General features: G+C 42.6%; 1 protein-coding gene across 5 annotated transcripts in view; it reads left to right on the top strand.

The window, feature by feature from the left end:
- Positions 1-4,769: 4,769 nt before the first annotated feature.
- The window catches only part of vav2 (vav 2 guanine nucleotide exchange factor), a 259,771-nt gene continuing 240,098 nt past the window's right edge, over positions 4,770-24,442 (top strand). For all 5 annotated transcript variants that reach the window (XM_084046572.1, XM_084046570.1, XM_084046573.1 and 2 more), the window contains exon 1: positions 4,770-6,067. In XM_084046572.1, coding sequence (XP_083902698.1) covers positions 5,864-6,067 — 204 coding nt within the window. In that variant the 5' untranslated portion in view covers positions 4,770-5,863. The remainder of the gene's footprint in view (positions 6,068-24,442) is intronic.

The raw sequence follows: 24,442 nt of genomic DNA, 5'->3' as shown, positions 1-24,442 counted from the left end.
TTTGGCAAATTTGGCATTAAAAAGGTCTTAAAGGTCATTAAATTGTAACTTTAGAAATGTGCATTTGTTTCTTATTTGTTTCTTATTTTTTCTCATTATGTATGTATTTTATATGTCGTTATCAGGGCATATAAAATGGGCGAAAAAGAGAGCTTGCTCTCAATGGGCTTCCCTGAATAAATAAAGGAAAAATAAAGAAGCATGTAGCCTATATACACTTATATTGTATGTTGGTTTGTTTACTGTTGAGTCAGAAAACAATGTTGCACATTAAGCTAGCCTCACATTAAGCTAATCATCATCTGTAACCTGACGCCAGATGGAAGAAGCTTGCTTCACACATAGTGAGCTTGTAGATCTGCCGTTGCAAAATTGCATGCACTTACGCAGTGTGTCGTGTGATATTGTCTGGCCACGCGAGGCTAACACCGTTGCACTACGATACGAAGTAGGCCAGGTGCATGATGGGGGAGTGGCGCGAGAATTAGATTAAAGTGTATCGTTGTTTGGAAACCAAACCAGAACAAAATGGCGCCATAGAGAGAGAGCAAACAAATTAAAAGAAACTGCTATTATTTTAGGTGAGTGTTAACTGGTAAGTAACTTGTAACTAAGTTTTAAAATAATTGTAGTGGAGTAAAAGTACAATATCTGCCTCTGTGATGTAGTGGAGTAGAAGTACAAGTACTGACATTGGAAATACTCCAGTATAGTAAAAAGACACAAATTGTGCTTAAGTACAGTAGCCTACTTGAGTGCATGTACTTAGTTTCTTTACACCACTGCCTACCCCTACTTAATCATTATGTTACAGCCATTGGAGCCTTTTCATGACTTTCAAGTGATTTTTAACAACATCCAACCTGGCGCCCCTGCATATGACGATAGAAGATTTTCCCAAACCTTCAAAAATTGCTAAATTAGCCGATATCTACAAGCCCACGAGTCACAACATGTTGCATAGTGGCAAATGATGTGAGCTTAGATAGGCTATTTTCGCTATTCGTCATATGGGCCAAGTAGGCTAGGTTTACTACAGTAGTGTAATGTTGTGTCAAATAGGCCTATACGAGTGTGATTGGAATAGAAGCAAACATTAGGTGTGTGGGTGGCCTGCTTTATTTATTTTAATTTATTTCATTTATTCAGAATAGTAAAGACAGTAGTAGTGTGTGTTAAGTGCCTCCTTATTTAATTGTATGCAGCATGCTTTATGGCTATATTTTAATACCCGTTTTTTCTACTTTGCCTTCATAAGCTCCTGGGGAGCAGAGAGACCACACCAAGGTGTGTGGACCAACACATTCTGAGAAAGTTCTCTATAATGGCACCTTGAGTCCTTCAAGTTTCATGGAGTCCCCTGAAGGAGAAGTTCAGGACAGGTGCATCATGATTGATGACTGTGAGGATGGCAGACAGACAAAAAGGTAAGCCTAATTCCATCAATGAAATCTGAACTAGTTAGATCATTGGTTCTCAAAGTGGGGTCCGGGGACCCCCAGGGGTCCTTGAGGGAGTTCCAGGGGGTCCCCAGCTAAATGATAGATTAGGCCCCAAATGGACCCTTATGGGTCTGTAACTCTGAGAGTGTACAAATGGAACCAAATGGACCCTAACGGGTCCATTTGGTTCCATTTGTACACTCTCAGAGTTAAATTGACATAGATTTTACAATATAAATTGCGGTCCAAGTGTTAGAAATGCCATTAAATGGAGGTCTGTAGTCCTAATGCATGTCAAACTGGGGGTCCTTGAAAATAAAATGGTTGAGAATCACTGCTAAAGCCCTAAAAAATCTTCTCTTATGGAGGTCCCTGGCATATCTTTTGAAATGGGGGTCCGCGGGCTAGTAAGTGTCAATTTGGGGGTCCTTGACATGAAAAAGTTTGAGAACCACTGAGTTAGATGTACCAATGACTGACTGATGACAACCTACCTGACTGACTGACTGACTGACTTTGTGTGGAACAAAAATCTGATCTTGTATAATGTAAATGTAATGTTTAAATGTAAACTGAATTTGAAGTCACAAAGAAAAAGAAAAGTCTCAGAAAAACATATTCACAAATGTGTGCAAACGAACTGCGAGACTGTTTGAACTGTGTATTGCTCCAATTCAGACTAAAACCCGAGAGGTAGTAATTGACAAGAGTATTCTACTTTGGAATCATGTTTTAGTTTATGGTGAACACAATTGGCTGAGTGAGCGTTTGCATTTTGGAGATCAGCCACTAGATGGCGACTATCTACCTATGTATCTATCTCTCAATGCTCATTTTGTCATGCAGGCAAATGAGCTTGTGTGGACTGTGAGTCTGCTTTTAAAAGACAATACAACTATTCAACACAATATTGTTGACTATAGAGCACTGGTTCTCAAAGTGGGGTCCGGGGACCCCCAGGGGTCCTTGAGGGGTATACGAGGGGGTCCCCAGCAAAATGAGGAACAGTTTAAACTTTAAACACTTAAGCACTATTTCACGTGTCACAATGCGACATGCTGTGAGCTTGTAGATCTGCAATTTTTTTTGAAAAATTGAAAATTGTGACAACATGTTGACTAAATCTCTTATGGGGGTCCCATGGAACCTTGCACAGAATATTTTCAAATGGAGGTTGCCAAATTCCGCAGCCAAATTCATATCAGTGGTGGTGGCGGTCCTTGACATGAAAATGTTTGAGAAACACTGGACTATAGAGACTAGAGATCAAAAGGGAATGTGAACTTGTTTTTTTCTCAAATGCATTGGTAGGTAAGGGCATTTAAGTACATTTACTTAAGTACTGTACTTAAGTGCAATTTTGAGGTATTTGTACTTTACTTGAGTATTTCCAATTTCCAATACTTTTACTTCTACTCCACTACATCTTGGATCCAAATATTGTACTTTTATTCCACTATATCTATTTGAAACCTTTAGTTACTAGTTACTTTGTAGATTTTAATTATTATTACAAAACCACTTCAACCCGATACATTTTGGCCATTTGAAATCGATCTACAACAGTGTTGTGTTCTATTTTTTTTCGGAAGGTATACGCTACGATACGATGCGCGTGGTCGTGGGTATACGCTCTCGCGTTTTCAATGGATGAAACAGTTTTTGAAGGTATACGGTAGCGACGAAAAAAAATCTCAAGGTATACGCCGTACACAGCATCTGACGGTAGAACACACCACTGATACAAGCTCTACAAGTTTCACAATTTTGAAACCGATCTACAAGCTCACAATGCGTCGCGATGCGACACATTGTGAGCTTGTAGATCGGCTATTTTCAAAAGATTTTTATACATTTGAAAACTTGAAATGGGACTTGTCTGCGTAATGAGTACTTTCTACTTTTGGTACTTTAAGTACATTTTGACACCAATACTTTTGTACTTTTACTCAAGTACATTTTGAATTCCGGACTTTTACTTGTATTTCTATATTGCAGTATTGATACTTTTACTTGAGTTCAAAATGTGAGTACTTTTTCCACCACTGCCTGGCTGCAACATATATTATAATGAGAGCTGTTAAAAGAAAAAGGGGGGTAGGGGGGGGGGGGGGGGGACATCAAATTGCGTGCACGGTGGGGCTATTCATCATTTTTACACCGTGTGGCCCAGCCCAGTTTGCTGTCCTTGCACTGAGAGTGTGTGCTGCGGGGAGACTTGCTCTCCGTGACCCACCTTCCTGTCATGGCATATGGAACATGCCATACCAGTACCCCCCCCCCCCCCCCCCCCCCCAACAGCCTTGGGGCATGATGGATCAATGCCACAACTTCAGTGACAACTAGTCATTCCTGCCTTTTGTGGCTATCACTCACCAGCCATTATAAAAAAAACACCACTCTGACAAACGCAGATCACATGAGGTGCTGTAGGCTTAACTAAATTCATCACCGTGGCCTTTGTGTTTTCTCTCTTTTTTTATGACCTTGCACACGAAGCACAGTGGATGTGTGTGGCTGGTTAATGATGTCCATGTCCATGCTTCCATCCAGTGCACTTAATGAGGTGCATTTTAACATAGGTTTAAGACCTGAGGCGATTCTTAAAAAAAATCTAAATCTCAACAGTTTTTTGAAAAAAATCTGGAAAATATATTTTCGAGATTTTTCAAAAATAGCAGATATACAAGCTCATAGCGCGGCACTCGGTGCCGCGCTATGAGCTTGTATATCTGCTATTTTTGAATAGCCCAAAGAAATCTTAAAATGAGACGCAGATGCGTCCCCGGTCTTAATGGGTTAATATAGCCCACATCAAAAGTAATGCATTGTTCACTAAAAGGGAATTGTGATAAAACATATAATTTAATTGAAAATGCTATCCCATAAAAACAATAAACGGATAAATATCAAATAAAAATAATTAAACTGAATAAAATACAAAGACACAAATAGACTGATAAAACCATCACATGGACAATAAAACTGGGATTATGACTCGATGATTATGATTAATTACTTTTCTCACCGCTGATAAATTGTAAAGGAGACTGCAGTTACAATATAAAAAAAAAACATCTGAAGCTGTGTTTGGGGTTAACACATGCACTGGAGAAATCATGATGTGTTGAAATGTCTGACTCTGATCTAATAGTCATGTTTGTCTGGGATCAGTCCCGCATGCGAGCTAGCTTGCGCAATCGCCCTGTTCACCGCCAAGCAGCGCACGGCCGGGCGCTTTGCTTCAGCTCTGAGCTCTCAGTCTCTCTGCTCACATTTTCGGGGATCTGCAGAGAAAGCAAAGCAAAACACACACCACCATCTGAACGGGAAACGAGGAGAGGGAGGAGAGGACACACAACGGAAGGGAAGCTTCCAACTTAATACAAGCGCAACCATTTCTACGGGTGTGTGTGTGTAGACTACATGGTCCCGTACATGCACGAACCGGAGTTCCCCGGATCAACGTGAATATAGACAGTAGTATTTTTTTTTGTGTTTTGTTTGTTGCTCTGTGTCTCTTCTTGTCTCTGTCCACAACGGACATGTTCCCGCTGCTGGATCACAGGGACATGTTTTGAGAGATCATACCCGGGGGATAGAGTCAGTCCGATTCTACCGAATGATGGTCAACAACTGTTTCCAACGCTGCCGTTGTTTCTGACGGCGTGGGTCCAGTTTCTGGCTTTACAACAACCACTGGAATAATAGGATCGTATTCCGCTCTCAACTCCAAGTTTTTTTCAGGACATCATTTGATTTTGAGGCCACGATAACGTTATACATACACGCGAAATGCGGTAGGTTGGTCGATCGATCCACGCCGACGGGGACTCGCACGCCGATGGATTTCTCACACGTTACACGGAATAATGAATAGGCAACGCTGACGGTTTTATTCGCGACTTTATTCGTCTTGTGTTGTTTTTTTTTTACGCACGGCCGCAGTGTCAAGTCAAGTCTGACGGGGTTGGTTGGTTTGCCGAGGAAACTTTTTGAGAATGAAGAGGAGGAAATCCTCGTAGCACAGATTTCTTCCCTCCTAGTCGTCGCCCGGAGCGAGTCGTGTGTGTGATTTATTGAAATTTCTATATTATGGAAATGATCCCCTGAAGAACAGAGGAGACATGATGAGTCGGGGCGCTGGATAAAAAGCTGCAATTCACCGCCGCAACACCTCAAGTTGAAATGCAGTGTGTTTGGAATATAGCCATGGAAGTTACTGTCATTGAATGATTATTATTATCCGCAACTGATCCCCCCCCCTCACCCCGGATCAACTGATCCCCCCCAACCCCGGATCAACTCCCCTGGAGGATCGGATCGCCCCTTCTTGCGCGCAGGGAAGGAACCACATACTTTATAATAGTAGCCTATAAGTTTGTGTGTGTGTGTTTCTTTGGAACCAGCAGGCAGCTATCATGGAGGAGTGGAGGCAATGCGGGCGGTGGTTGATAGACTGTAAGGTCCTGCCCCCGAACCACCGGGTCGTGTGGCCCTCCGCGGCCGTCTTCGACCTGGCACAGGCCCTGAGGGACGGGGTGCTCCTGTGCCAGATGTTGCACAATCTCTCGCCGGGATCAGTGGACCTAAAGGAGATTAATTTCAGGCCCCAAATGTCACAGGTGAGTCAGTCTCTCGACCATACATATACACAGCAGGGGTCTTCAACGCTTTAGCCGAGAGAGATGAGTCAGGGACCCCCCCCCCCCCCCCCCCCCCACACACACACACACACACACTACATATTGTATACAATTTGTGTTGCAGATTAAACCTTTTCATAGATAGCTTCATAGACTATCAATGTTGTGACTTCATGTTTTTTGTTTATTTCACACATTTAACCACTGAAAGCCTCAATACTTAGTAAACTTGACCGTTGGCTCTGAACTTGATGATGACTGATCTGCTATTTGTTTCCCCCTCCACACCAAATCTCTTTGTCGAAAATAGCCGATCTACATGCTTGTAGATCTGCTATTTCCGGCTAATGTTCCCCTGAGAAATTGCATGGGGATTCAAGGGTTGAGGTGGTTAAACAATAAAAAACTTCCATATCACACAAAGACCCCCCTGTAAGTAACACCCTGTTGAAGACCCCTGATACACTGCACAGCAGACACCCGCATTGTTTTGGTTACACGTGTGTGTGTGTGTGTGTAGTGGACAGACATGGATACATGCACACCGCTGTGTGTGTGTGTGTAGTGGACAGACATGGATACATGCACACCGCTGTGTGTGTGTGTGTGTGTGTAGTGGACAGACATGGATACATGCACACCGCTGTGTGTGTGTGTGTGTAGTGGACAGACATGGATACATGCACACCGCTGTGTGTGTGTGTGTGTGTGTAGTGGACAGACATGGATACATGCACACCGCTGTGTGTGTGTGTGTAGCCCAGGTTGCAGGCAGATGATGGAATTGAGGAGGAAATGGTAATGCGTGGAGAAGCTCGCACCCACGACACTTTGGTGTAGCCACTGCTCACCACACCAGGGATGGTACTATTTCCAGATGTTTCTTCTGTCCAAACCGCAAGGATGTGTGTGTGTGTGTGTGATGTGTCTATGACTTGGATTTCCTTTTCGCCTGCCCTTGTCCTCATACACAAGCGTTCCAGAATGTTAGAAACCATTGTATTTCCCAACTCCCAAGACCACCCACCCACCCACACACTAGTTACAGTTTCTTGTACGTTTTACAATCATTTTCAGTATTGTCAGGCAATCTCTCCATTGGGGATGCCTGAGTGTATGGTCTATGAATACATATTTTAATACACTTTATCAATAGAAGTGATTTAAGCCAGTGGTTCTGAAACATTTGCATGGTCATTGGGACCCCCAAATTGATACGTCTTAGGCTGCGGACCCCTATTTGGAAAGACATTTTGTATAAGAGAAGATCTTTGTTGTTGGGTCACAGAATTGTACGACTGTGTTTATACTGCAGGGTGGGGAGATGACAGTGGAGAGACTAGTGAAACCTATGGTGGTCATCCTTATACATCTGTCATTGGGCTCATTTAATAGCCGCCGGCCGGTCACTGAAATAATGGTGAAAAGTAAACTGTTGGTCTTTTTTTGCGGGGGACCCCCTCTAAGACCCCTCGCGAGTCCCCAGACCCCACTTTGAGAACCAATGGTCCAAACACTTGGGGTTGAGAAAAGGGAATGCAGTGATTTTGTATTTAGCAAGGCCTTCCCCATGCAAAGACACAAACAAGGTGAAGCAGCATGGAATGAGAGACATAATGGGAGATATGGTCATATCTGTCTACTAAAACCCTGGTCAAATAGTATTTCCAAGTAATAGTGTTTTGTTTTTTTTAACCCATTTGACGAGTGACGTATGGGTGGGATTCTGCCACAAACTGTAAAGGGATAATAGCTTGGACAAAAAGGAGAATATTTGACTGTCAATTTTAGCGCAGTTGTCATTGACAGACGGCCTACTATCATGTGAATTGCTCGTAAACCCCCCCCAACCATCTGATATTCTCATCTTCAGATGATGCTTATCAGTATGCCCACAATGGTTGGAATGTCTATATTGTGCCAGTGAGATCAGTTTTGTTTGACACCCGAATTGACAGTCTTTCTCGGCACACCTTCCATGACCCCTTTATGTCATATAGTGTGAGTGTGTGTGTGTGTGTGTGTGTGCTGTGAGAGAGAGAGAGTGTGAGTGAGAGTGAGAGAGCACGAGAGAGCGGTCCTGTCACCAGGGTTGCCAGATCTGCTCATAATAATTTCCCCGCAAGATTTTATTTGAAAATAGCCGATCTACAAGCTCACAACGCGTCGCATCGTGAGCTTTTAGGTCTGCTATTTTCAAATAGCTGATGTATATTTTAAAGTGCTCGTGTGGCCCATTGTCGCTTCTTTTGGGCTGGGTTTTCCTAGACCTGGTTGCTTGTTTCTCTCACAGAATCTGGCAAAACACTGCCTGTCACACTCTCTCAGTCCAGTTCATGTTGTTAGGTATATTATTAGCCAATTCCCCCCCCCCCCTTGCACATTCCTCTCTGCTTCTTTTTTTCCTGGTGGTTTCAGTAAAAGTCACTCTCTTCCCTCCGTGGTTACCACCAGTAGTAGCAGCCCCCTTGACTGATCTGCTTCAGGAGCTACTGGCTTCTTCCATGATTACAAGGAGGGAAAGAGGGATAGACGGCATGCTTTGATCCTCCCATCATGCGCCTCCTGTCTCTCTACTATGTGAAGCTGCCGTGGGTGTGTGTAAGACACATGACAGGGGTGGGGTGGGGGCTGGTGGGGGTCCCTTCTGTGACAAATTGGGTTAAACAAAATCCTGGCAGCAGAACAGGGGTTTGTGATTTATGACACGGAAAAAGGTCAGCGGTGCGAACGTGCGCCGTTAACTGCTCAGAACACACTAATTCACCCAGCCCAGCTATAGGGCCCAACAAACGAGAAGTCGAAGTGGGCCGATTATTATTACGTTATTTGTTCTGGACAAATGTCCTCTTTTCTCCCCCTCATCCCCGCTCCATTTGCCGCGTGATTGATTGTCTCTGAAATGGACTCCTGCCTCTCTGGCCACGTCTTGCTATTGAATCTCCGGGGTCACGGCATCCTCCGAAATGTTTTGGCAGGGAGTGAATGTTGACGTTGGGTGTGTTACTGTGTGACCTGGACGGAGAATGGGGCTTATGGGGACAGTGTAACGCGTCGCGATTTACATTCAGTCGCTGTATTGTGGTTACTTCTGTGTGTGTGTGTGTGTGTGTGTGTGTGTGTAGTAGTAGGCCCATTGCGACTTGGTTAGATCGCTGACATCTTAATCGCTGACATAAATATGTCAGTACGCTACTGCTGTGTAAAAAAAGAAAAACGCACACATTTGCAGATTTTATTTGCAGCAGTACATGCATGTTTCATAAACCCTATATCTGATTAAGCAAAGAGGCGTGAAAAGAAGCTTTCTTTTCACGCTCCATACTGTTTTCTCAAGTTGGCTCAATGTTTTGAAAGAGAATAATGAGGATCTGTTTGTGTCTGCTTTCTTAGTTTCTTTTTCAACCCGTAAACAAGGAATTTCACTGTCTGATCTCTTTCTACTTCCGCGAATAAGAGAGGAGAATGTATTCATAATCAAACCGACGATGGACTCAAAAACGCATTTTGTGGATCATTTCTTTCCAGTTCAGATTTGACATGACGGGAACTACTAGGGGCTGATCTTGTTCTTTATGATCATACGAAAGACAGACGTTACACAATCTGTCATCAGCCAATTACCTTGGACAAACTTACTGAGCGGTTCACCTATTATGACATGACTAGAATAGGGACGCTAGCGTTCATGTTGTTAATCAGCTTTGTTTTGTTTGTGTTAACATTGTTTTGTCTGTTCATGTTGTCATGTTGTATTTAAAAGCCTAAGATATAATTGTCATATCGTGCCACATTTGATAAACGCAGCCTCTCCACCTTTTCGTATCCTCATGAGGCTACTGTAGGAAAGCATCACGTTTCCCAGGTTTCACCCGGCTCCTTAGGTAAGACTCTCTCCTCTCCCAACCACTTGTGGTCCTCTTGAGCAAGGCATGTAGTGGTCCCCCTGCTGCTCTGGTAGTATTTGGCAGCTCCTATGTGTAAATGATGCATAACCATGAATGTGAACTGGGATATTGTTGACGGTAACTCCAGGCTGCATTGTTGGAACTGTAGAAGGAAGTGTAATCGTTGGTCAGTGAAGTTCAAGTTGGGCTAAAACCTGATGTAATGAGTCACGATTTTTAGATGGAAATCCGTTATTTTTGGCAAAGCGACACACCGGATACATTTATCTTAGTGCATTGGGGCAAGCCACCAGTTAACCCATTAAAGCCGGAGGGAACGCATCTGTGTAACCACTTTAACCATTATTTTATACTTTGGCTATGAAAAAATAGCAGATGTACAAGCTCATAGCTGCTATTTTCTTTTTTAACTCAAATTTTTGCGTCCCTGGAACAACATTTTGAGGGTCCTTGACATGAAAAAAGTTTGAGAACCACTGATATTATAGTAACATAATAAAGATTAAAAAAACTGTTAGGATTTAGAAGACATTTGTAGAATCCCGAGAAGCAAAGATTTGAGTTAAAAATGTTTCGCTTTAAAAAATATATGTATTCAAAGATTTGCAAAAAAAAATCACGATAAAAAAAAAAATAGCCAAATAAATCTTAAAATGACAGATGCGTCCCTGGTCTGAAGGGGTTAAACTTGAACCCATTCAGACCGTTAAAGGATATTACAAAATGCATAAAGTAGCTTAAGTGACTACTTGAGAACAAAAGTTACATTCTAACAACTTAAGCACTATATATTTCATTGTATGACAAATAGCGAACATAGAACTACAAGTTTGCAGCGTGCTGCCATGTGATGCGTTGTGAGAAGAAGTAGTTGAAAGTGTCTAAAGTTGAACAGCACCATACTTAACTACCAATGTCTGGTTTGACAAAAGCCTGTGCTGACATTGTAAGTAATAAAAGATGGGTAATAATTAATAGTGTGGTAATTACCACACAGTGACAGAGTAATCTAATTACAGACAGACATTCGATAAGAAGGGGTATTGCGAGACTGGAAATGGTGGTATTGTGCAGTGGATGAGCCTTAAAAGGATTACGTAAGTAAGTAGGGCAAAAGCTCTTCGAAACGGCGTGTTCAAGTAACCATGTTTTAAATTAGTCATTCCAAAGTAGTTTAACACCCTAACCCTTTTTGTATTGACTATGAAGCCAAGACCCAATATACTGCATTATATCTATGTTAACCACTTAAATCCTATCTACTTTGTTGACCCCCAGGGGTCTATAGTTGGTCCGGTCCTTTTTTCCTTCTCTACACCAAATCCCTTCCATCAAAATGAGCTGTTCTACAAGCTCGCAACACGTTGCAGGCTTGTAGATGTGCTACCAAATTGGCCCAATGTTCCGCAGATTTTCCGCTGAATGTTCGCCTATCATGACGTGCCCAGAATAGGGACGCTGCGGTTCATGTGATTAACCCTTTAAGACCCGAGGTTCCGATTCTACATAATGTCTTCTAAATCCCAACAATTTTCTGAAAAACGTATGTTTCTATATCAGTGGTTCTTTTTCATGTCAAGGACCCCCAAAATTATATGAATTTGGCCGCCGACCCCCATCAAAATATTTTGTTCCAGGGACCCCCAGAAGCAAAGATTTGAGTTAAAAATGTTCGCTTTAAAAATATATATATTCAAAGATTTGCACACATTTTCACGAATTTTCTAAAATAGCAGATATACAAGCTCGTAGCGCGGCACTCGGTGCCGCGCTATGAGCTTGTATATCTGCTATTTTTGAATAGCCCAAAGTGTAAAATAATGCTTTTTAGCTCAAATCTAAAAATGACACAGTTCCAGGTCTTAATGTTAAACTTTAACAAGACAGGGTTAAAGTCGTCTTTTGTCCATGACCCGAGCAGAACATTTAACTGTATACTATAGCAGCCACCCTTTGGGGTCGTGACCTGCGTGTTTACTGGGTGCCTAATGAGCGCTGTGTGTGTGTGTGTGTGTGTGTGTGTGTGTGTGTGAGAGGATAGGTGGGGAAAGCTCAGCGTATGCATCACTATTCCTGAATGCTGGGCCTCAGGCTGTGTCTGGAAGACAAGACTGACGTGCTCTCTGAAGCCTTTTGTGTTTTGTTTTGCAGTGGGGAATTCTCTCTCTCTCTCTCTTTGTCTGTCTGTCTGTCTGTGTCTCTCTCTCTCTCTCTCTCTCTCTCTCCCCCCCTTCCTATTCTCTCCTTATTTCCTGTCAGTCGAGTGAGGTAGTTGCGAATGCCTTTGGGATGACTAAGGCGGATACGTGTTTGTTTTACCTGTAGTACTAGCGGCTACCGGTGTTGTTTGGAGTGCATCACCACTGGCTGAGCCCAGAGCTCTCCTGTTTGAGCTCCGGTGTCTCTCAGCCGGGGGTTGCCAGACCTGCCTATTATAATTTCCCCCGCCAAGATTTCTATTTGAAAATAGCCGGTCTACAAGCTCACAACGCGTCGCATCGCGACGCGTTGTGAGCTTGTAGATCTGCTATTTTCAAATAGCCGATGTATATGTTAAAGTGCTCGCGCGGCCCATAGTCGCTTCTTTTGCGCTGGTTTTCCCAGACCTGGTTGCTTGTTTCTCTCGCAGAATCTGGCAAAGCTGCTCTCGACGCGCTGCTGCTGGTCTAGTGGGTCTCATGCAGGCTCGGCCTATTCCCCCACACTCACAATAAGAGTGTCTCCTTTGTCTGGCTCTCAACAACAATGGTTGGAAGCAAGTAATAACCTTTGTTTGACATCAGTAATATATATATATATTGTTTTGTGTTCCCAGCAACCTCCTATTAATATATAATAAGTTATATTATTAATAATAAGTATGATTTATAATGGTGTAAGCTGCAAGTGCTGTCAGTCCTTGAACAGACTTGAATATGAATGTGCTGTTTTAAAGGTCAGGGCAATGTGCTTTAATATTGAATGAAGCGGTGGATTTGTTTTTAATTAAATTTTGTTGAAGTAACTATTCATGTTAGGGCTGCAACAATAGACAAAATATTCTTAGCAATTCTATTGATTACTTTTTGGATTCATCGAATAATCAAGAAGCATATTTTGTCTGTTTAAAATGTTTGTAGGTTATCAATGAATCGATCAACCACTTAATTTACACAAGGGTGTCCTGCTAAAATGAAAATAGCAGTTCTACTAGCTCACGTGTGTTGTTGATTATTATAATAACCAATACCGGTAATATTATAACACGTTGATTATTATAAATATAGTAATTGTGGGTATATCCAAGTAACAAACTCAAACACCGTTTTGAGTCCGGCAGTGGACTCTCATCCCTGATTTCTACTCGTTTGTGTGAATAACATCTTGACTCTTTTCGGCGCGGGACACCGTCGTGCGACAAAGTATAAATCGCTCTTCAGCACGCTCTCTTTATGTTCATGGTTATAACCTTGAAAGGGCCGGCTTTAGTAAAGCTCCGCCGGGCGGGAATGGGATCAAAGAAACCGTGTGAACTTTAAAAACGGCATGGAGAGCTCCTGCCCACCTACACTTTTTTTTTTTTTTTTTTATAATATATAAATCTCCTCAGCCTCGCTTCTGCTTCCTCTGTGGCCGCTGTGGGGCGGGCTGGGCGGGGGGTGGAGGGTGGGGAGCCACCCACCCGGCCGGCCCCCAGGGGTAATTTAATCTCGGCGTTTGGTCTACTGTTGACCCCGTGACCCCGGCGCCTGCCGGATGCAGGTAATACCGCTAATGGAGCTCGTTAGGAACACTTCCTGGGTTGAACGCAGCTGGGAGCTGAGAGCAGGTTGTCGAAAAAGGCAGAGATTTAACACAAACTGGACATTCTCAGCATGTTTTCAGTCACGAGGCAAGCCATCTTTTTAAGGTTACAAATAGGGCTGTCACGATTACAAATTTAAGTTGACGATTAATTATCACTCAAATAATTGAGATTAACGATTTTAATTGTGTTAAAAAAACACAATTAAAATCGTTTAAAACCTTGTTTAAATCGTTAAACCTTGTTTAAATCGTTTAAAACCTCAGGTTATAGATCTGCTATTTCCACTATTTTGACATTTTTTGAAAATGTATGACATTTCTTTACATGCAATTGATTATGACGATTTATGACGATTATGCAAAAATAATTGTGATTATATCAAATAATTGCCATTAGACGATGATGTAATAATTGTGACAGGCTAGGTACAAAAATCACCCTTTTGAAACCCTGCATTCAAAACGTACAGTGACTGTACTACCGTCTAAACCTCTATATGAACATAATCAAATGCATCAATATTCTCGATCACATACCTCTATCGATAGTGTGGTGATATGTCACACTGTGATGATGATATTATTATCATCGTCACATCATTACCTACGTGGTAAAAATCGTTACCTACGTGGTAAAAAATGCTGCATTAGTCAGAGAGGATAGAAAGACCTCTCTCAGTTAAACTTGGCAGTAATAAGGTACATGCTTAATCTATACCCCATCGTCTGACGGTGTGGATCGCCGAAAATAGCTGATCTACAAGCTCACAGCTCATAGCTTGTGGAAAAAGGAATGGCTGTTTTCATACCTTAACTTAGTACCATCAGCATACACATACATTATATTATAATATTTCATTTAGGTTATTCAAATTCATATGAGCATATTATCCCAGCTGCTGCAAGTGGGATATAGCGTTTGCATGAGACGATGCTTAAATAGAATCTCAGTGAGGCCCACGGGACATTGATTGTGTCCATTCTCTTTAACAGTCCCTTCTTGTCCCTATATTACAGAGATAATGCTGTTGTGTGAAACGGGACACCCGGTGGATTTACCCACTGGAGGAGAACATTCCAAAAGGAATGAGACTTTTTCACTGACGGAGTTCACAGTTCAGGCGTTGTCATGTAAATGAGAGGCAGTGCGTTTCTACAAGGTCAATTTAGAGCATTTAATTCTCAGCATAGCTATTGTTTTGTTGTTGCTTTCACACAGGTTGGTGTTTCCCAATTGTGTCCATGGAGTTATATGGCCGACTCAGTGTTGGTCGGGTTCTAAACACCCGACCAACCTCGGGGGACAAATTACGCTTATTAACTCAATTCCTGCCAATCACGCATAAATGCGATCTATTAAATAGCGCACTTGGCCGCCAAGATCGCATAAATGCGTTCTATTGAAAAATTAAAAAAATTGGAAAAAAAAATGGATTTTTTTTTTTTTCAATTTGACCCAAAGACCAAGGAGATATGATTTTTCGAAGATTTAGACTCCCATCCACTTCCTTGTTAACTCAAAACTTCTGTAAAAAAAAATCTGTATCTCGGCTCCTGAGCACTTTTTTAATTTCAATGAAAAATCTCTGGCAGAAAACAGCAAAAAATCTGAAATAATTTAGGCTATAAAGGCTAAGTGTTAAGACCTGGAACGCATCTGTGTCACTTTAGATTACTTTGGCTATTCAAAAATAGCAGATATACAAGCTGATAGCGCGGCACTCGGTGCCGCGCTATCAGCTTGTAGATCTGCTATTTTTGAAAAATCTTGAAAACATTTTTTTTTAGATTTCTTTCAAAAAACTGTTTTAAGAATCGCCTCAGGTCTTAATGGGTTAAAAAGAAAAGAAAAAGATCCACTGTTTGTCCTGCAGAGGACGTGACTGGCACTTTTGGCATCACAGCAGAAAGAGAGAGAGAGAAACTGACAAGACAGGCGTCCTTTCTTTTGCTCGTACCGTTCCTGTTCTCGCGGCCCCGACAGTCCCGCAACACGACACTGCTGCTTTGCCAATGTATAAAACAGAGTTGAGGTATTTCTGAATAACGAGGTTCAAGGTTCATCTTCTATCGTCAACAATACCAATTACAAGTAAAAGGCACGTGACATTCGTTGTGCGCTAACCAACACGGCAGCTATAGTCTCAAGAATACCACGTTAAACTGTCAAAAGTGATCTATGTTAAAAACTAAGCTGCTTAAATAAATAAACATTACGTTAGGATCTGAACGTACCTAAAAGTGCAAAATAGCTCAGTGCAAACTGCATTGTCTTGTCATAGGTCCAATACATTAGCCACAGACATGTGGCCATGTAGTCCGGGCCATGTAGTGTTCAGTGTGTGTTCATAAGTCTGATGGCGGCCAAGAAGAAAGCGCTCCATAGTCTTTGAGTGCGGCTAGCAAGGCCGAGATACCGCTTGCCTGGCCGCGGCCGCAACGCTGGCCTGAACAGGGATGGCGGACGCCCCCAACAATCTGTTCAGCCGTGGCCACGCATCATATTCAGTCCACATATAAATACAATATATATTTAAAAAATAATCATCTCTGTCATCACGGTAAGCAGTCCCTGCATTCAGGCATGCACGGAGACGGTTAACTATGCTTAGCTTTTGAGACAGATGAAGTGTGCACAATATATTCCAATGTATATCATTGTATTTTGCTTATGTCATACAACGCAGTAAAGCCAGCGGCTTGTTGCGGTCCTTTCACATGTACCGCATATGACTAGATGCGCCATCTCTTTAGTTACATGTAGTTACTTTTATCAGCTGAAGTTCTATAATTCGGCATCATGAACATGTGTCTCTCTTCAGCAAACTGAGACAGCAGTTATTAGTTAAATGTGCGTGTGTTAAATGTGTTTGTCGGGGACGCGAGTGGGCGGGGGGGTGAGAACAGGAACTGTACGAGCAAAAGAATGGACGCGACAGACAGACACCGAGAGAGAGAGAGAGAGAGACTGAGTACGAAGTCTATACTATATACGTTGTTGACTGGTGTACCTAAAGGTCTATACTAGGCCTTTTCCCCATCCTTCACCGAATCTCTTTGCCGAAAATAGACGATCTACAAGCTCACAACGCGTCGCAACGAGACACGTTGTGAGCTGGAGTTAAAACGAACACGGAGGACCTCACGACGTATGTCACTGTCTGTGTGACACATGGGCTGATCCAACAGATGGCTTGACTGGCTCCGCTTTAGCGCGTCCTCTCAAAATAGATCACTGGAAAACCCAACGCCAAGAACTATACTTTCAATTAACATTCTTGTTTACTCGCTGTCCTAAGCGTTTATTCCACAGGTGTAAGACATGCTGTCTCATGCGCTCACCGTTCACACGTGTTGTCAGCGGTGACGCTACAAGGGACTGGGGTTAGCGACGAGGCGCGCGGCGCCGCCGCCGCGTTCAGGTTTCACTGACGTCAGCGGCGGCGCTTGCGTCGGTTGTTCTGGTGGCGGTGGACTGACCGTGGCTTCTTCCTGCAGTCACACGGCCATGGACTAGCATCTGGATGTGCTCCTGGGAAGGGTGTAGCAGTGTACGCCACCATGCCGCACGCACACACTACATACTGATTGATATACACATATATACATATTCTCACGCCCAGACAGTGATATACTTTAACCCATTGAGACCTGAAGCCGATTCTTACATGTCTCCTAAATCTCAACAGCATTCTGAAAAAAACGCATGTTTCTATATCAGTGGTGCTCAAACTTTTTCATGTCAAGGACCCCCAAAATTATATGTATTTGGCCGCGGACCCCCATCAAAATATTTTGTTCCAGGGACCCCCCAGAAGCAAAGATTTGAGTTAAAAATGTTCGCTTCAAAAATATATATATTCAAAGATTTGTACACATTTTCACGATTTTTCAAAAATAGCAGATCTACAAGCTCATAGCGCGGCACTCGGTGCCGCGCTATGAGCTTGTATATCTGCTATTTTTGAATAGCCCAAAGTGTAAAATAATGCTTTTTAGCTCAAATCTAAAAATGACACAGTTCCAGGTCTTAATGGGTTATACACACACACACACGCACACACACACGCACACTAGCAGCCTCTTGCTGGGGGTGGGGGAACGATAAGCAGTTTCATATTTTCTCTCTCTGTTTGCCCAAGGAAACAGATATCATTCACTCAAGTATTTCTATTTTGGCGTTACCCATTGATTTTTTTTTTGGGGCGGGGGGGGGGGGGGGGGGGGGCGTGCCAGCACTGCAGAAAGCGCCAATATCCAATTCCTGACGCATATTGATCATATCCCATAATTGGCTGTGTGAAGGGGAAGGGCACAGAGCTAGGGTTACAACATTAGACACAATCCGGTAAGAGGGCCAGTAGATATCGATCTTCTCCATGGCTCACTCTCTTGTTAACCCGTTAAGACCGGGGGGACGCATCCGATCTACAAGCTCATAGCGCTATGACCTTGTAGATCTGCTATTTTTGGAAAAAAATGTGAAGATGTGTGTGACTCGTTGAATACAGTATGTATATTTTGGAAGCGAACATATGTAACTAATGCCTCAACAAATGTCTTCATCTTTTGGAAAAAAAAACTATTGTTGCTATATCAGTGGTGCTCAAACTTTTTCTTGTCAAGGACCCCCAAAATGATATGTTTTTGGCCGCCGATCCCCATCAAAATGTTGTTCCAGGGACCCCCCAGAAGCAAAGATTTGAGTTACAAATGTTAACTTTAAAAAAAAAGATATATATATTCAAAGATTTGCACACATTTTCACGATTTTTCAAAAATAGCCCAAAGTATAAAATAATGGCTGAGAAAGTGACACAGGCGCGTTCCCCGGCCTCAATGGGTTAATCATGCAAACAAAGTGGAACAGTGCGTTCTGTGCTGCAGACAAACCAAGGGGATAATTTCCCTCTCGCTCCGCGTTTATGCCCGATTTATACTTGGCCGCGCGCTGGTGGCGCATGCTGGAAATAGCCCGTCCACAAGCTCACAGCGCGTCGCATCGCATTAGGTCATTAAGGTCCCTGTGCGCTGCTGCCTCGCTATTAAACTGTTCCCATATAAACCCTGGTGTTTTTTTGTTACATTCTCACCAATCGATACCGTATTAATGCGTGTTATGTACCTAGTTTCACTGCAAGCAGTTCTTCGTTTTGTTTACGAGCCAGTGGTTCAACGCTGTGTGATCGATATCTAGCCCTTGGTTTTCTTTTTCTTTATTCTTCTCTCTTTTGTTGAATACCGGTGACTATCACCCCGTCAACAATATTATGCATGCTGTGGTGTATCCGTTGAATACCGGGCCTGGCGCTGTATTCTCTGTGTGTCTGCCTTTGATGAACTGTCTATCGTGAAATGACTCTGAAAGTGTATTTGTTAGTCTAGTATAGTCTCCATCTACCTATCTATTCATTTCTCCTTAGGTCAGTGGTTTTCAACCTTTTTCATGCCAAGGACCTCTCATATTTTCAATATTTTTCATAAATAGCAGCTCTACAAGCTCATAGCGCTATGAGCTTGTAGATCTGCTATTTTTGAAAGCTAAGTGGTTAAAATGATTGTGACGCTATGTTAACTCATTTTGCTGGGGACCCCTTGCTACCCCCCCCCCCCAAGGACCACTGGTGGTCCCCGGACCACTGGTTGAGAACCACTCTCTTAGGTGAATCCCATTCAGTCATAAGTTAGGAATAAGACCCTAAAGTAGATCATTTGACACAGTGTGTGTGTGTATATAGAGTCTGTATACTATTAAAGACCAACCATGACACTCGCACATACGAAATACAAGTTTCGTTTTGAATAGGCTCTATGCACAGCAGCCATATTGGAGAAAAATTGGGCTTCACAGGTGTTACCAATGACACTAATGAAGGCTCTGTTCCATTTAGTGTAGCACAGTGGTTCTCAAACTTTTTAATTTCAAGGACCCCCATAACTCTGAGAGTGTACAAATGGAACCAAATGGACCCGGGAGGGTCCATTTGGTTCCATTTGTACACTCTCAGAGTTACACCCTCTCAAGGAACCATGAGGGTCCCTGGACCACACTTTGAGACCCACTAGTATTTCTAGTGAGCCAACATGCACAATATCAGCACCCTGACTGTTTGACCAGAATGGATTCATTGGTATCATTGGTAACACCTGTGAAGGAAGTCAGAAGAGGCCCAATTTTTCTCTAAAATGGCTGCTGTGCATAGAGCCTATTGGGCTTCTAATTCTAGTGAAAGAACCCCCATTAGTCACGGGCTACAAATAATAACCTGTGTTACACTTTCATCTGCTCTGGGAGTGCTCTCTGGCTCCATTTACCAGGGAAATTGTAGAAACCCCTTTTTTCTATGTCACGCACACAAATCTGTCACGAGGATAACGATAAAATACGGTGGCTGACAGAAGCCGGAGAATGTGAAATTCCCGGTCGTTATCATAATTGTTTTGACAATTTACGTATTCAAAGGAAGTGCTACGGGGAGAGCTTTAATTAAGTCGTGCCGGGACAAAGTCGCTTTGTAACAATTTGCACAGACGTGGTGATGCAACGATGTTATATTTGCATGTTCTGCCGATAGCAACCCGGAGAGGCTGCTTTGCAAATCTTTGATGACCTTATAGTATCAGTTGACTGTAGCGTTGTGTCACGCTCGGCTCTTACATTAATGAGAGCAGGTGCAGTAAGCGGTGCGGGTCCTTGAGATTGTATGATTGCAGCTTATGAAAGGTGCAACCTAGCGCGCACACACACACACACACACACACACACACACACACACACGCGCGCGCACGCCCGTTTTTTCATTGAAGAGACAGGTTGTCCTGTCTGTCTTTGATGGATGATATATCTAAAACCAATTTCTCAGAAGTGCCATCTAGAGGAATGCAGCAGATAAACAAGTGCATTCCATTTTCCGTGTGTGTGTGTGTGTGTGTGTGTGTGTTTCAGCATTCCACCCGTCTGGTGTTAGCATAATGAAAGCAACGGTGTGTGAAGAGAGAACGAGAAAGCCTAAACAATTTAGAATTAGTGCTGGGAGCCTTCTGGGACAAAACAAAGGCAACAATAAATAAACAAAAAAACAGGAATGATCGTGTGAGAGTCGGATCAAGGAGAGGCACTTTAAGCATCTTTCCCTTCTGAAACTAAACATATCCTTCAGACTGATGTACGCCGTGCGCCTGGTCCTGCACAACCACTTAATCGTCCTATTAGCAAGCAAAGATTTACCTTAATTACAGCATGCCCAAGCAACCGCAAGGATTTGCCCTGACACTATGGAGTTCTCAGGTGACGGCAGTATTGCACATAAACAGCATGGACAGTGTTGGAGAGAAATTGTGATCGTTTATACTTAGCATGTGGTGAGACTGTTGGCTGAAGGTTTAATTGTCCGTTGTCTGTGTGTGACACAGACTTTGATAAGTATTTAGTAATGGTAAATGCATCAATTTATCATGTACTCATCACACTCTTGAGATTTGGTAATCAGGGCCACGCACAGACTCTTTTAAAATTGCTGCATGATCGGAGGTGAATTGAAGAGGTTATATTCCCTCATTAAGAGTTAACGGCATCAAGGACTATAGTGTGTGTGTGTGTGTGTGTGTGTGTGTGTGTGTGTGTGAGAGAGAGATGGGGTGGAATTTTAGGTGAGGGGTTATCACTTTCAACTTGGCGTCCCTATATTAAACCACAATTCCCCAGCCCTCAAATATCTGAATGTGCAATATTTCTCTGTGCCTACTGTACCTATAACCCTTACTGTGAAGGGTGAAACATGTGAGTTCTTGTTATCCAGCTTTTCTATTCCCCCCCCCCTTTTCCCTTCTGCCGAAGACGTTCACAGCTTCCCACTTCCTGCTTAGCCTGAACACTTAGAGAGGGTTAGGGAGAGTTGTGTAATCCCCCCCCCTCCCTTTCTTCCCTGTGCTTGGCCCACAAGAAACATCTGGCCTGAGAACAGAGAGTTCAGAAACGCGCCCATCCCCACCTTTTTTTGGATGAGTTCAACAATGCCTTGGCTCATAATACACTGTACACTTGAGAGTCTGGACACCCTGCTGTTATCCCGCCAAACCACCCCCTTTTGCTATGTGTTGCATTCTCATCGTGACTTTGTTGCTTTCCAGACGAAGGAGGAAAAAAAAGAAGGAAAGAAAAAAATGCGTTGGCGGGTGTATGCTGTTAAGTGCTTGCTGTGTACAAAGTACTGATGTGTGTAATTTTCTTTTCTCTGACTGGGGACAGGCTTTTATTTTCTTCTCCAGAGTTGCGTCCTGTGTTTTTTTTTGTAGTACAGTTTTCTGACTAAGGCTTTTCAGAGAGCATTTTTTAAATCGCATTCGTCGGAGGGGAGATTTGGCCACGATGTTTTTATTTTGGGGCGAGTCTGTGGCGTGCGTGTGCACGCGTAAGTGTTTCCTCTTTATTTTCTCAACAATCATTTGCCAGTGCTTTTTGTGGCCACGTTGTAGTGTAAGAAAGTGTAAATATTTCGGTTTTAAGTTTGATTATAAAACAGAGGGAGGGGGGGGGGTTCATTTGGGCTACAGCAAATAGTTAAAATAGCCATAATCTACAAGTTCACAACGCATCGCAAACTTTTTTTTATAGGTGGGCAACGTTAGCCATTTTTGTTATGAAAAAGGAAAGGGAGGACAAATTAACATAATGCGTTTAAAAAAACAACAACAAATGAATATCAAACATGTCAAACGCTATATTTCCCAAAAAAGGAAATGCATGTATTCAGTGACTTAAAGGGGAAATCCACCCATTTTCAATATTTAACTATGTCATTAATATAGCATAAAGGAGTTGTGTGGAAATAAGAAAAAAGTTCCCCCCTTTCTGTGTTGCCTTGAACTGGAGGATTGATTGTGGGTTTAACATTGCAAATTACAACGTGATGACTCATCATGTTGTAATTTGCAATGTTAAACCCACAATATAGTTAAAGTTAAATATTGAAAATGGGTGGATTTCCCCTTTAAGTCTGACCACCGGCAATAAAAATGAATGACCAGCGGGTCTACCCTGAGCGTATGACTGTTATGTATGGCCACTGAAGCTTTAGTTACTACAGTACAGGCATTTGGGCAGATTCCATCATTTCTTGTTCCTCTTTCGGCTTTGGCTTCAAATCACTGACATCACAGCAGACAAACTGTCATGTAACGTGACAGCTGGCACAGTACGTCTCATCGCCAGCTGTCACAGGACACAGGAATTCTACAAGTCCTCTCACAAGCAGTTGACATTGACATCCGAGTTTTGGCTCCAAATACTTGTCTTAGGCAATATTATTCTGCCTTACATCATTGACCCCATGCGTCTGCAGGTGCACTGGCTAAGATTAGAACGCTGGAAAAAGAGAAGTGTTGATTTCTGCTTTCACAGTCGAGTTACAGTCAGCCGTTTTTTTATCCAATTCGTGTTCCTGTCTGTTTCTGTTTTATTCACGGAAGTAGAATATATATTTTTTTGCCACGGTAATTTGGCTCGTACACAATGAGATGGTGTTCTAGAATAATTGCTGTATTATAAAAGTATATTATCGCCTTTGCCTGGGCATTCATCGTTGCCTGAGGTTATCCTATGAAGGCTGTGATGAATGCCTGGGTGTTAATTTGTTTATCACATACACATAGCCTTTTATTCACAAACACGGTGAGAAAAATAGCATTTTGTCAGTAGCTGCCATGTTTCACATGTTGAGTTCCACTGACAGTTCAGTGTGTGTGTGTGATGGCACTTTAGCTTGAGTTGATTGGTGAGATACTAACTTATTACTAGCAGTTACTAATTGAGAATTAGTTATTACCTCTGTACTCTTATTGCTCCCCTCGCCCAGGGAAAATCAAGGCTGGGTAGGCACACTTGCTATGAGCTTGTATATCTGCTATTTTTGAATAGCCAAAGAAATCCAAAATGACAGAGATGCGTTCCCGGATTGAATGGGTTAAGGCGCCCAACGTTATGCTACAAATTACTGAACATTTCGTGTTGAAGAATATGAGACTCATATGTGGTTTATATCCTTGGCACTCTGACCTTTTTGAATTGCCAGAAAATGCCAAATACAGCCTGAGTTTTATACCGCTGCGTACCGGAAATCTATCACGATCTACAAGCTCACACAAGCTAGCACATTGTTTTCATTGTTTTCTGAAAACCACCTCCTCTCACTAGAGATATTCTAGTGTCAGGATTATTTATTCCTTCTACTTAGGTTTCTGCTGTTCATTTCATTTACCACTTAAATCCTATATAATTTATCCACTGTGGTTCCCCAGGGCTCCATATTTGGTCCCCTCCTTTTTTTCCCCCTTTACACCAAATCTCTTTTCCGAAAATAGCCGATCTACAAGCTCACAACGCGTTGCGTTCTGATGCGTCGTGAACTTGTAGATCGACTATTTTCGACGAATCCGTTGGCCTGCCGTGACGGGCTCACAAATAAGGACGCCGTTAGGTTTCGTGTAGTCTGAGACGGCAATGTGTGTTTAGTACATTTCTTCAAATGAACACGGAGGTGTTTTTGCTGTGTGTATTTCTGTCTGTTCTGTCCTCTGTCCACTCCGGTTCATTCCTGCCCTTTGGCAGTTCTCCCAGACCTGCTCGCTCAGTTTCACCTTTTTTTCTCCCTCCTTCTTGTAT

Source organism: Gymnoscopelus microlampas (assembly GCF_963454915.1).
Source record: "Gymnoscopelus microlampas genome assembly, chromosome: 21".
NCBI classification, from domain to species: Eukaryota; Metazoa; Chordata; class Actinopteri; order Myctophiformes; family Myctophidae; genus Gymnoscopelus; species Gymnoscopelus microlampas.
Note: the sequence above shows the minus strand (reverse complement) of the source record. Positions and strands in the feature narration are given on the sequence as shown.